Source organism: Silurus aristotelis (assembly GCF_946808225.1).
Source record: "Silurus aristotelis genome assembly, chromosome: 16".
In the NCBI taxonomy this organism is placed as follows: domain Eukaryota; kingdom Metazoa; phylum Chordata; class Actinopteri; order Siluriformes; family Siluridae; genus Silurus; species Silurus aristotelis.
The window spans coordinates 9,379,542-9,394,293 of record NC_139589.1 but is presented as its reverse complement, the minus strand read 5'-3'; the positions used below and the strand labels follow the sequence as shown (position 1 = coordinate 9,394,293).

Sequence of the window (14,752 nt, the reverse complement as noted above, 5' to 3'; positions counted from 1 at the left end):
TTATTCAGTGCACTTAATATCCCGTTGCACGCCAGTTGGATTTGATTGCTGTCTTTCGACACACTTCCGGAAACAAGCGTATGGCGTTCGATGCGTTTTAAATAAAGTAAACTTTATTGAGTCCGCGCGCTGTCATGGCGGCGTCCACAAGCCAGGGTTGGAGCTGGTTTCTCGCCTTGGCTTTCGGAGTTTCTTTTCTAAAATGCCTGCTGATAAATGCATAGTGAGTGTACACTTTCAGCTATTAGAAATGAGTTTTGGTAATCGGTGATGATCGGATATCTGATATCTGATTAGATGCTGTTTGGTAGTTGTATTGGATTCATTGATCCAATTTAAATGTAAAAATAAAACTGTTTTTGCCACTGTACCGGTTTGAAGCATCAGAAAAAGCAGATGGGTCATGAAATAATATCTATAAGATTCTTGAGCCTTAGTCATTTAATAGCGCTCAGAAAAAAAGGAGTATATGACGTCACACCGTAAGCACAATGTCTCAGCAGTGTGTATGGTCAGGTGTGTGGTCAGGTGTTTCATAGCTCCATTTATACTTAATGGAAAGATGTTACTCAATGTAGTTTTATACTAATCTTTTTTATTTTTCTACTCAAAAAAATCTACCTAAGCTATTACAAAATGCCAAAACTAGCTAGACCAGCTCAACCTGTGTTTTGCAGCTTGTGACTACTCAGACTTGCTGTGCTTTCCTTCATAATTGCACTGAATGCAATAATAAAATGACTTTGTATAGATCTTTTCTTTCAAAGACATCAGGGCTTAACCTTGGCATATTGTCATGCACTTACCCCAAAATGCATTTAACTCATCTATACAATTCGAAAGCTTTCTTGTAACATGTTATGATTTCATAGCAATACATATCTAATTGTATTTTGCATAAACATATTTTTCAGTCACTCAACAGATTTTGAAGTCCATCGGAACTGGCTTGCTATCACTCACTCTCTGCCTGTGTCAGAATGGTATTATGAGGTATTTACTCATAATGACTTAGTTACTGTATACTCACACTGGTGTACTTACCTCAGTGTAATTGTAATTAACACTTAATATCTGTATAATAAGTTTTTTCTTTTCTTTTGTTAATGTTTTTAGGCCACATCAGAGTGGACATTGGATTATCCTCCTCTGTTTGCATGGTTTGAGTTTGGACTCTCGCACGTTGCCAAATACTTCGATGCGAAGATGCTGGTTGTTGAGAACCTTAATTATGCCAGTCCTGCCACCGTGTTTTTCCAGAGACTTTCTGTCATTATCACTGATGTGATCTTCATTTATGCAGTTCAAGAGTACGATTGTGTTAAAACTTACATTTTACCCACACCATGATGACCCAAGTGAACTGAAAATACCTTCAATCTGTACTTGATTATATATATTATTGTATAAACTGATAATGATAACTGATTTTTTGCTCTGGTTTTAGATGTTGTAAATGTGTACGGGAAGACAAAGGAAAGGATCTGCTGGCAAAACCGTCTTTCATCCTGGCCACACTGCTGCTGTGGAACTTTGGACTTTTCATTGTTGATCGTATCCTTTATTAAAATGACCTGATGTCTTATTCAAAAAACATGAAATACACCAATGTTTTTTTTGTTTAATCCTTCAATAACACAATGTAGACATTCATTTTCAGTATAACGGCTTCCTCTTCGGAATTCTCCTGCTTTCAGTCGCACGACATCTTCAGGTGTGGAAGATTAAATTTCTTCTCATTTTGTATATCAGTATATTTTCATTTAATTTAAAATGCTTTGATTTAAAACAGTGTAGTTGAGGCAGATTACAAGACAAGAAATCTTTTCTAACTCTTCTGTTAAACCAGACAAAATGCATTCCTGCTTGTGACTTCAGATCCCACCACTTTAATATTATACTAACAATATCAAGCTCTTCAGCAAGACCCTTTAACCTCAACTGCTCAATTGTCTAAATGAGATATTTGTGAATAAGGACTTCTACCAAATACCATAAATGAAGTTCTTCTAACCAAAGGTGCAATATCTCACCCCTCACATTTCAGCAGCCATTTTATCACATCTCTTCAAGGGACAATATTATAAAAATTAAACGTGGATATATTTTAGAGTAGTCAATGTGCAGCTTGTATAACAGTACAGATTTAATGTCCTCAAAAAATAAGTCAACATACAGTCATTATTGTAAAATAGCTGCTGCCAAAAGCGATAACAGCTGTACGTCGTGTAACCAGGCAAAGCCACATGTTCTATTCAGCATGTACATGTTTTTGTTTGCTTGTCAGGACCATACTAATTTGTGTATCTTGTATTAGAGCAGTTAAAATGTGGTGCTTTGAGTTCAATTTTCTCATACTGACCACTGGATGTTCAACATGTGACCTCATGGCAAAGAACTCTGAGGATTTGAGAATTAGAATTGTTGCTCTCCACAAAGATGCCGAGCCTATAAGATCAGTAACACTATGAAACTTATACACACTACAGAGGGTCATACATGGTTTTCCAAGACAGGTTTCACTCAGAACAGGCCACGTAAGGTTCCAGCAAAAAAGTTGAGGCCTCGTGCTGTGAGTCAGGTAGAAACTGGCTTCAAAAAACAGACATGAGTGCTGTAGCAATGCTTTAGAGTTTGCAGAAGTAAAACTTGTCAGTGCTCAGACCACACGCCACACACTGCGACAAGTCAGTCTGTGTGGCCGTCGTCCCAGAAGGAAGCGTTTTCTGAATCTGGCTCACAAGAAAACCATCAAACAGTTTGCTGAAGATGACCTGTCCAAAGGGCATGAATTACTGGAACGATGTCCTGTGGTCTGAGGAGACTAAGATAAACTTGTTTGGCTCAGATGGTGTCCAGCATGTGTGGCAATGCCCTGGTGAGAAGCACCAAGAAAATGGTTTCTTGCTTACAGTCAAGCATGGTGATGATAGCATCATGGTCTTGGGCTGCATGAGTGCTCCTGGTACTTTGGAGATGCGATTCCTTGAGAGAAACATCAATTCCAAAATATACTGTGACATTCTGAAGCAGAACATGACGCCTTCCCTTCAGAAACTGGGCCGAACGACAGTTTTCCAACATAATAACGACCCCAAACACAACCACCAAGATGACAATTGCCTTGCTGAGGAAGCTGAAGGTGATGGTGATTGGAGATATATTTGGGCAACCAGACTTAAACCCTATTGAGCACCTGTGAGGCATCTTCAAGCAGAAGGTGGAGAAGTGCCATGTGTCTAACATCCAGCAGCTCTGTGACTTCATTATGGAAGAGTGAAAGAGGATCCCTGCAACAACCTGTGCAGTTCTGATTATTTACATGCCCAGGAGAATTAAGGCAGTGCCAGATTTCTCACACAAAATATTCACACTTTGGACACAGTTTTGACATGTTTACTTAGGGTGTACTTACTTTTGTTGCCAGCTTTTTTGACAATAATGGCTGTATGTTGAGATATTTACAGAGGAGAATACTGAAGAATGATGGAGCTCATGATAATTACTGTCAACCCTCCAGACTACATCCAATTCAAGGCACATTTTTTTCAGTTTGGCACCTAATTCTGAATAAACACAAATTGCATTTCTAAAAGTGTAAGTTGCATTAAAGTTACTGTACCGATTTCCCACCTTAGAGTATTCTTGGTGCAGCTCAGATGTTCAAAAAATCATTAAGGATAATAATGAAAGGCACTTAGGGCTGTTTTGCATTCACAAGTCCCACCATATTCATATTCAAATTCAATATTATACCACTATAGTTTAACATTGCATTTACATTAACTATAGCATACAATAAATACTGTTTTTATGCCAGGCAGGGTGCTGCAGTGACTAAATCACAGTGTAACAATGAATATTACTGCATTCCCCACATAAGTTTGAATGGAAAAAGGAAATTATTACATTTTATAAATGAAAATAATGAAAATATCAAATCTAATCTGAGAGTAAATGTTTCAATTTTGCAGCCTGAATATTATTCTACACTACACCCCATCATATCTAATGAACAACTAGGTTTTTTAATTTTGTCTCTATTCATGTGTTTAAACAGAACAGACACTTCGAGGGTGCTTTACTGTTTTCCATCCTTTTAAACCTGAAGCACATATACCTGTACATCGCACCAGCCTATGGAATCTTCCTGCTCAGATGTTTCTGCTTCACACAGAGTAATGCAGGTGTGGCTTATTTTGACCTTATTCCAAAAGTCACTAAATGTATTAATATTTTACAATTTAAAATCGCATCCGAAATGTATGCACTGGCCATGCAGTTCATTATCAGTTCAGAAGCATTTATTTTTCAGATTACTTTCTATTTCAGACAAACCCAAGAGTCCAGAGTGTTTTATTGCTTTTATTCCACATGCTGAGAATTAAGATTAAGATTTAGAAGATTAAAGATCACCATTTTGACACAATTTGTATGTGCTTTCTGAACATCCCATTCCACATTTAGTCCCCATTTGCTGTTCTAGTAAACTCCACTCCTCTGGAAGCAGGTTCATCTAGATTCTGGAGTGTCCTTGTAGAGATGTGTGTTCATTCGGCCACAGGGGTGTTAGTAAAGTCAGGTACTGGTGTAATGTGAGGAGGCCTGGGGTGCAGTCAGCGTTCCAATTCCTCCCAGAGGTGTTCAATACAGTTAGAGCTCTATAGCAATGTTCTACAGCAGGCAAGATCTTCCATTTCAACCCATGTAAACTATATCTTAATGGAGCAGGCTTTGTGCACAGGGGTATTGTCATGCTAGAACAGGTTTGGGTCTCCTAGTTCAAGTAAAGTCAAAATTTTATTCTACCCATCCAAGACACCCTACAAATTCGCTCCAAATTTGTGGAAACAGAATGTTAAATAGAAAAGTCTTTTCAGCCATTTTAAATTAACAATCATTTGTTACATAGAATCAAAACAATATGATTTTCAGATCATTAATATAGCAAAAGGTATCACTTTATGACCATTCAGAGCTGCTGTATAAATAATAATGAATTGTTTAAATCTGAGTAACAGCATTATAAAATCCTAATTTTTGCATGGCATTTTGTTTTTTGTGGTGACTATATACAATTATTAGAATCGTCCTAACATGGCTCTTGTTTTTTCTTTAGATGGTTCAGTGAGATGGAAAAGTTTCAGTCTTTTCCGCTTAGTAGCTCTTGGATTTATTGTTGTGTCCACCTTCGCTGTGTCATTTGGACCATTTATTAAACTGGTATGTATCTCATTGGCTCTCTTTAATCAAAGAGCTGTATAAGCTCTATATTCAAGGTTCAAGGTTTTTATGGTCAATGCCACCGTATGTGCAGACATACACAGGAATCGAATTAGCGTTTCTCTTCTTTCTTATCAAGTGTATCTCGAATGTATCTTGAAATCTGATCAAAATAGGTGTTACATTTGATTGTTTCTTTTAATATAAATCGGCCTTGTTACTTATTTTCTTCTTTCTCTGCTTTGTCAAAGGGTCAGATTCCACAAGTCCTTTCCAGACTGTTCCCTTTCAAGCGTGGGTTATGTCATGCCTACTGGGCCCCTAATATCTGGGCGCTGTACAACATAGCAGACAAAGCTCTGTCTGTCCTGGGTAAGAAAAAAAATTATATCTGGAAAAAAAAATTAAAAAGAAATGTGTGTGAAATAAAAACATATATTTTTCTTTTAGACATTATATAACTTATATACTGCACACACAAAACCCTTTAGCATGTCCTGTTATATACCAATGATCCACAGTGGGGTGGTGTAATGCGGCTGTAAACATTTCTGGTTAATAATGTTTTTTCATAAGGTCACATTTAAAAGTGCTTTATTCATCTTATAGCTCAAAAATCGTATCCATTTCTTGGTTTCTTTTATGTTTTGGAATGTTCACAAAGCAAGTTAGTTCCTGCAATAGAATCCCGTTCGCCCTTTTTTCAAGAGTTACGAGTTGGAATCCAGACGATGTGTCTGGGAACCATGGAAGCAAACGTAGCTGTACTCTCTGGGAGGGAGCACAGCATGCTTTTTCTAGCTATCAGTCAGTGATCCTCACTAATTGCAGGTGTCTGTATGCTCATGTATGTGGAAAGGGGCAGGGAATGCTTTTGTAAGGGGGTTTGTTACACCTCCTTATAGCACAGCATTAGCAGCGATTAGCTGGCTTTACATGTTTCAGAGGGAGCGCGTGTAAGCGCTCACCTTCGATCGGTAGCTGTAATGCAAAAGGGAGAGCTGGGATTAGTACTTTCAGGGTTGCTGTTATAGAAATGTCAACAAATTCTGAACAGAATTGATCAGTGCTGTGGCATAACCATAATAATAAAACTCATCCTAACGGGTATTACTGTTTATTATAGGTGTCAAATTTAAACTGCTTGATCCGAACGAACTTCCCAAAGCTTCGATGACTGGAGGTTTGGTTCAGGAATTTCAACACTCCGTTCTTCCACCTGTGTCTCCTCTAGTGACACTTGTTTGTACTTTACTTTCAATTGTGGTGAGTGTTCAGTTGCGAACTTGAATTAAAAACACTGCTGCCCCCTGCCTTATACCGATAAGTCTTATTCTATTCAGTTTTGACAATGATTTTTTTCTCTGCTGTCCCTCCATAGCCTGTTCTGTTTACTACATGGCGAAGATCCAAAGGAGCCCGAGGTTTCCTTCGCTGCATGATTATTTGTGCCCTTGGATCTTTCATGTTTGGATGGCATGTCCATGAGAAGGCCATTTTAATGGCAATACTTCCTCTAAGGTAATGTTCCCTTTTTTCTTCTTCAAACAACTAAAATATAACAAAGCTAAAAAATGTCTGGTTTGTTTCTTTTCTAGCTTGCTAGCTGTAGAAAGTAAGGAAGATGCCCGAACCTTTCTAATCCTCAGCACAACAGGCCATTTTTGCCTCTTTCCACTTCTTTTTACAGCTTCAGGTACGAACATGCTTCTGTTTCACGCTGTGGCTTCAACATTACAGTTTGGGTTTGGATAAAATCTAAACATTGTCTGTTTGGGTTTTTTTTTCATTCAGAGCTTCCTATCAAAATTCTTTTCATGCTGATGTTTACAATCTTCAGTTTCACCTCGCTCAAGAAGCTTTTCAGGTCAGTACATGAGAGCCTTGGATTCCTGAGACTGTTTATTAGCCATTTATCTACTTATTATCTCGATTTATGATTAATGGCTTTAACTTCCGATTGTGTAACTCATTTCGAGCCCTATTGCGATTTGAGGGCAGACAGTTTGATTTATTTTTTTTATTTAATTTATATCATTGCATTTTATCTTTTGCAATAAACTATAATAAAACATAAGAAACAGGATGTAAAGTTTTTGGATATTTGCATGTAAACTAGTTCAATGCTTTAGTTTTTTTTGTGCTGATCAAGATGCAGACACTGCATCACTGACTCTTTAGTCCTGTTGTTTTTCTTGCAGTAAAGCGGGCTGGTTGGTGAATTCGCTGGAAGCTGTGTATCTCTTGGGCCTGGTTCCTCTAGAGCTCATCTGTGAGATTGTTTACCCATTGACTCGCTGGCAGCAGACGCTTCCCTTCATCCCTCTGCTCCTCACCTCTGTTTACTGCTCACTGGGTGTGGTCTACTCCTTCATCAGACTCTACCTGTCTGTGTTCACTGCACCCAGCAACAAAGTGAAAGCTCAGTAATGAATGTTGTAAAAACACAAGGATGCTCGAGAACATGGAGCCACAGTATAATTGACATCTTGTTTACAATTGTGACCAAATGTTACTTTAGACCCCTAAAACTACTTTTGAGGAAGTTTTTCCCCTCAGTGTAAGTACTTCTATTTTCAATCATTTTCTACTGAATGTGGTATTTTAAATAAATAACTATCCTTCCATTAACCCTTCTTTTCCTGGCTTGATTTGAATATTACATAATGTTGCAGATTAACATTGATATTTTTTACACTGTATTCTTTATAAGGCATGAACACAGCATTCTCAGGCTAGACTTCACTTCATTTGCAAAAAATACACAAAACAAACCCCAAAGTTCTCAGCGATTACAACTGAAAAACAGCCCTTATTCCTGATCAAATGTGGACGTAAAACTTAATTATTGTAGAAAGTTGTAGATGATCATTTTTACAATTTCTTCCAATATAATGCAAAGCCGAACATTTCATCAAGTTTGAGTTTGTCAATCTAATATGTAACACAGATGATGCTTTTAGCAAGTTGGACTCTTCAATTGTTTTATTTATTTATTTATTCATTTATTTTTTTTTGTAAATGAAATCCGTGTGTGTTTTGTGTCAGCTCATTTTCTGAAAATGTTTACATGTATGGTTATTAAACTCAGACCATGTACATAGTATAATTCAGAGTCAGCTACCAGTCAGATTGCATCATTTCGATTAATTACTGTATTTTGCAGTACTAATTCTCACATAACTCCTATGTTATAACCCCAAAACAAACAAACCAAAAAGAATGCGTAGCATTACATTATATGAATGGCACTGGAAAGACACTGATTTCATTAAACTGTGGCATTAAACTGCATAACTGTAGCAATAGGAATTACATTTAATGATAACACAATGATAACACTGACACAAAAATTCAGATTTTAATTCATAATGAACAAGTAATGAGGTGTGACTTAAAAGCAACAGTGGTTTTCTTTTCTGTGAAGCACTTCATTCTGTTTTCATTTAAACAGACATCAGCCTTCTCTGTAAACCAGTATCATCTGAATATTAAGAAAACTCCAATAAGTGTGCTTCCGGTTCCCACAGCAGTTTAAGTTTCCTTAAAAAGCAGCAGGTTGCCAGTCATTGCCTTGCAAGCCCCTTATAGTATTAAAGGATCAGTTTCCCCTTTCGTTTCTGCTCTTCACTCGAAGAGGTAGCTGTTTTAGTTTACTCATTTGAGCTGAATACACTCCCACAGCATGGAAAAGCTTCGCCTAAAGCATAGTATAGTCATTCCAATGTTTTGGACAGCTAGTGTAAAGTTTCACTTTAGCTCACTATTCATCCCAAAATAAAAAATAAAAACCTGTGCTTTGTCATTGCTGCCTGTTGTTGAGGATTTTGGTAGGTGATCGAAGTGGTTGAAGGTTTTATTACACCTGATCATTTTCAGGCAGCACACTGCTATACAGAAGTGCATATATATATATATATATATATATATATATATATATATATATATATATATATATATATATATATATATATATATATATATATATGTTCTGCTATACAGAAGTGCATTGTGCTGTCAAGGCATTAGAGTTTGGATCCAATGGTCATGAGTTCAAATCCCAGCCACACCAAGCTGCCACTCCTGGGGCCCCTGAGCAAGGCCCTTAATCCCACAACCTGCTCAGCAGTATGAATGAGTCGCTCTGGATAAGGGCGTCTGAAAAATTCCATAAATGTAAATATTTGAAATGTTGCTGAGCTGCTGTATGTCCAGAAATATTCATAAAAAAGTATATTTCCTCGTTTTTAACAATGCTAGGCCTGGCCTTGTTCACAGCTGTCTGGTTTCTGTCGCCCTTCAACAATAATCTTGAGCACTGGAGTCAAGTCCATCATTTTCTTCAGCATCTCCATGATGTCTGGGTGTCCTCTGGCTCCTTCAATGAATTCTTCAAGTGTTAATTCACCTTCAGTGAAAAGAAATGGTGCAAATAAAGAGCTTTTAGTTCAACAGACAAGAAACAAGCCGAGACCTGCTGGACTGTTTATCTTATACTGTTCATTATACTGTTTGTCATTGTAATAAAAGATGACACCGAGAAGGTGGTTTAATTGTACAGAAATAATATCCCTAATGTAATGGACAATGACATGGATTGGGAAAAAAAAAGGCAAAAGTAGATTATTTATGAGCGATCATATGTTTAGTTATAGCATATTATTTTATAGGAAAATTAACAACAGCAGGGTGGAGTAATGTGGTACAGCCTGTTGTGGAGTTGCTGATGTTAACACAGATGTTAACACAAATGAATTTATTTTTATAGCAGTAACCTAGAGTGTTTTATTCCTCTTATATCACAGTAATTTGCAAAGAAAAAAAGGTAGTGTTAACCCTGTAGGCTTACTAGCAACTGCCCCACTGTGTTCATAGATGGTTAACATATTTATGCTGTTATTTAACTTTAAATGGGAAGAGTTCAAGATCAAAATGTTGATCCTTCAAAACTTCACATCAGCTTTTGATTGCAAAAACTACACAAGACTGTAAACTATCCACCTGGCCATCAAGTCCTTTTGCTTACCTTCTCCGTTAACATCGATTTTTTCGAATATAAGTGCTACTATCTCTTCCGGTACAATGCTGTGATTTTGCGTGATGTCCTGTATGGCCTGGAGTAATGAAAAATAAAAAGTTGATGAAGTGGATTGACATCGCTTGGTTGAGATGACTTGACAGATGGGTTATTGGTCCTGTAACACACTGTAATCATTTTTGCTTAAACTGTGACCTCTTGGCTCTGGTGGCTTTCAGAAACAAACCTGTCACAGTAAACTTTCTTTCGGCTTCTCCCATTAGGGGTCGACACAGCGGATCATCCGTATTCATGATCCGCTTGTTTGATTTGGCACGTTTTTACGCTGGATGTCATTCCTAACGCAACCATGCCCATTTATCTGGGCTTGGAACCGGCACTAAGAGTGGCTGGGGTTGGTTCCCTGACCGGGGATCGAACCCGGGCCGCAGCGGTGAGAGCGCCGCCTCCTAACCACTAGACCACCAGGGTAAATAAGCTTTATATATTAGCAGCTCTTATAAAGCCCTTTCGTTTTTACAATATTTTGCCGACGACATAGTAACTTGCGATTGTCTCAATTATACATTCGAGTAGCCCAGCAGTGGCAGCTTTAGTAGAGTCCTTTTTTTTCTTCTTCTTTTGGCTGCTCCTGTTGGGGGTCCCCACAGCGGATCATCAGTTTCCAAACCGCCCTGTCCTCTACATCTGCCTCTTTAAAACAAAGTACCTGCATGTCTTCCTTCACCACATCCATAAACCTCCTCCTTGGTCCTCAGCATTCTCCTACCGAGTCTCCATGTCCCTCCTCTGCACATGTCCAAACCATCTCAATCTCGCCTCCCTCACCTTGTCTCCAAAACGTCCTACATGCGCTGTCCCTCTAATAAACTCATTTCTAATCCTGTCAATCGTCTTCACTCCCAATGAAAACCTCAACATCCTCAGCTCTGCTACCTCCAGCTCCACCTCCTGTCTTTTACTCAATGCCACTGTCTCTAAACTAAGCAGTGGCAGCTTAGTAGTACTGGGATTTAAACTCATACCCTTTTGATTCAAAGTTCCACAATGTAACCACTAAGCTACCAACTGCTTGCCATGGTTTAGAGCTTAACCAATTTCCAGAGCAAATAATCCTTGCAATCAGGATTCATGCTAGTAGTTTTAAAAAAATCTAACTTAGTTATTATTATTTTGGATACTGCATTATTGTTGGTCATATCAAGTTCAGATACTTGAACGTAAAATATTCAATTAAAAATATAGTTATTTCAATATGCATACATTATATGCATAATGTAGTTTGTTTCCACATACCGTGAATATTGTCTCCAGTTCTTCTTTGTCGATTTTTCCATTGCCATCCTGGTCAAACAGTTTAAAATACCACTTTAATTTCTGGTTGATTTCACCTTTAAGCATCAGACTGACTGCAGCAATGTATTCCACAAAATTTATGTATCCATCCTAACAGAAAAAAACACGATATTCAGCTTTAATAGGTAATAATTTTTAATGGTAGATTTATTTATGTGATGCAGATATGAGGAACATTTTAGTGCACACTATAAATGTATTATAATAAAATGTCAGCAGATTTATTCAAGTGAGCATGAAAACAGGATACACTGAATCTGGAACCAATTCATGCATCAGATAATTGTGTATTTGTAATGTGATCTCTTTCCAGAAAAAAAAAAAGAAACATTCTTATTTGATATTTGAAAAATTATATTTACTAATACATGCAGAGCCAGTTTTGCATATTTCAGTTTGTTGGTTTTTTTTTTTGTTTTGCAGTAAATTAGTGCAATTTCAACTTGATTGTACTGATTGTACTTGATACAATTTTACCCCTGATTGGAAAAATCTCTCATAAAATTTAAAATGGTTTTAATAGTCTTATTGGAAATTGTATTAGCTTTAATATAAACTGTTATGGTTCCTGTGGGTCTCTACTGATAAATGATGATGTAATTATTACTGGAGTATAGAGCTGGAATGTTAGTCCTGTGTGAATCTGCCCTGTCAGTATTTGTCTTTATATATATATATATATATATATATATATATATATATATATATATATATATATATATATATATATATATATACAGTGAGGAAAATAAGTATTTGAACACCCTGCTATTTTGCAAGTTCTCCCACTTAGAAATCATGGAGGGGTCTGAAATTGTCATCGTGGGTGCATGTCCACTGTGAGAGACATAATCTAAAAAAAAAAATCCAGAAATCACAATATATGATTTTTAAACTATTTATTTGTATGATACAGCTGCAAATAAGTATTTGAACACCTGTCTATCAGCTAGAATTCTGACCCTCAAAGACCTGTTAGTCTGCCTTTAAAATGTCCACCGTCACTATATTTATTATCCTAAATTAGATGCACCTGTTTGAGGTCGTTAGCTGCATAAAAACACCTGTCCACCCCATAAAATCAGTAAGAATCCAACTACTAACATGGCCAAGACCAAAGAGCTGTCCAAAGACACTAGAGACAAAATTGTACACCTCCACAAGGCTGGAAAGGGCTACGGGGAAATTGCCAAGCAGCTTGGTGAAAAAAAGTCCACTGTTGGAGCAATCATTAGAAAATGGAAGAAGCTAAACATGACTGTCAATCTCCCTCGGACTGGGGCTCCATGCAAGATCTCACCTCGTTGGGTCTCAATGATCCTAAGGAAGGTGAGAAATCAACCCAGAACTACACGGTAGGAGCTGGTCAATGACCTGAAAAGAGCTGGGACCACCGTTTCCAAGGTTACTGTTGGTAATACACTAAGACGTCATGGTTTGAAATCATGCATGGCACGGAAGGTTCCCCTGCTTAAACCACCATATGTCCAGGCACGTCTTAAGTTTGCCAATGACCATTTGGATGATCCAGAGGAGTCATGGGAGAAAGTCATGTGGTCAGATGCGACCAAAATAGAACTTTTGGGTCATAATTTCACTAAACGTGTTTGGAGGAAGAAGAATGATGAGTACCATCCCAAGAACACCATCCCTACTGTGAAGCATGGGGGTGGTAGCATCATGCTTTGGGGGTGTTTTTCTGCACATGGGACAGGGCAACTGCACTGTATTAAGAAGAGAATGACCGGGGCCATGTATTGCGAGATTTTGGGGAACAACCTCCTTCCCTCAGTTAGAGCATTGAAGATGGGTCGAGGCTGGGTCTTCCAACATGACAATGACCCGAAGCACACAGCCAGGATAACCAAGGAGTGGCTCTGTAAGAAGCATCTCAAGGTTCTGGCGTGGCCTTGCCAGTCTCCAGACCTAAACCCAATAGAGAATCTTTGGAGGGAGCTCAAACTCTGTGTTTCTCAGCGACAGGCCAGAAACCTAACTGATCTAGAGAAGATCTGTGTGGAGAAGTGGGCCAAAATCCCTCCTGCAGTGTGTGCAAACCTGGTGAAAAACTACAGGAAACGTTTGACCTCAAACAAATGCTACTGTACCAAATATTAACATTGACTTTCTCAGGTGTTCAAATACTTATTTGCAGCTGTATCATACAAACAAATAGTTTAAAAATCATATATTGTGATTTCTGGATTTTTTTTTTTTAGATTATGTCTCTAACAGTGGACATGCACCTACGATGACAATTTCAGACCCCTCCATGATTTCTAAGTGGGAGAACTTGCAAAATAGCAGGGTGTTCAAATACTTATTTTCCTCACTGTATATATATATATATATATATATATATAGTAAAACAACTCCATATATAATCCTGTCTACACTGGTATCAAGTAACTAATGGCTGTACCTTGTGTACCATGTGACAGCCAATGTTTTTTACTGAAAACAAAAAATGCTTCAATCAAACTCTACATTAGGTATGATTGTACATTTAAGACTGCTAATTCTATTCTGTCCTTACCCCATCCATGTCAAACGTGTAGAAGACCTGGTCCACATAAGCGTTAGCGTCCTCAGGCATCCCCTGTAGCCCAAGCATGGACTTTAGCTCAAAGAGTGTGATCAGGCCTGAGGGAGACTCCCTCATGAACTTGTTGTACCAGTGGTGCATGTCTTCAGCCAGGATGTCATCCAGAGTGGTGTGTTTGTTGCCCATGTCTAAGGAAACTCTTCGTTGCACACCTGGTCCAGCTAAGCACTTAACATGCCTTCTACACCCTGTGCCACTTTATAGCACTGTCAACTAGGGACACACTGATCACTACAGAGAACTCAAGAAAGGGTTTCTAAACCTCTTATGTAGGTGTGGTGCTAAAAAGGGTGAGCACTTGAAATAAACTGTAATTGGATAATGGCAGCTTTGTACAAAGTGGAGTTTTAAGAGAAGCAGGCACAGAAAAAGAAGAATGCTTATGTAAGATGTTCTGACCTTAGCTCCATGTACAGAACCATTCGTCTTGGCTTATATATAATGAAGTTTGTATGTTCCTATGATTCCACTTATTTATAAATTGATACATTTTAAAATAAAATAAATAAATAGAAAACATTACTCTGTGA

General features: G+C 37.9%; 2 protein-coding genes across 2 annotated transcripts; one reads left to right on the top strand and one right to left on the bottom strand.

The window, feature by feature from the left end:
- The first annotated feature begins 96 nt into the window (after positions 1–96).
- alg8 (ALG8 alpha-1,3-glucosyltransferase) lies at positions 97–7,854 on the top strand. The gene is made up of 13 exons (XM_083564891.1): positions 97–223; positions 915–993; positions 1,117–1,310; positions 1,448–1,554; positions 1,647–1,714; positions 4,061–4,187; positions 5,120–5,223; positions 5,475–5,595; positions 6,350–6,489; positions 6,605–6,744; positions 6,822–6,919; positions 7,018–7,090; positions 7,425–7,854. The coding sequence occupies exons 1-13, from the start codon at positions 135–137 to the stop codon at positions 7,651–7,653; spliced, it is 1,569 nt and encodes a 522-aa protein (XP_083421017.1). The 5' UTR covers positions 97–134; the 3' UTR covers positions 7,654–7,854.
- Positions 7,855–9,221: 1,367 nt separating this feature from the next.
- On the bottom strand, positions 9,222–14,652 carry guca1d (guanylate cyclase activator 1d). The gene is made up of 4 exons (XM_083564957.1): positions 14,154–14,652; positions 11,558–11,707; positions 10,250–10,337; positions 9,222–9,631 (listed from the first exon to the last, which is right to left on the bottom strand). The coding sequence occupies exons 1-4, from the start codon at positions 14,346–14,348 to the stop codon at positions 9,480–9,482; spliced, it is 585 nt and encodes a 194-aa protein (XP_083421083.1). The 5' UTR covers positions 14,349–14,652; the 3' UTR covers positions 9,222–9,479.
- Between the last annotated feature and the right edge of the window lie 100 nt (positions 14,653–14,752).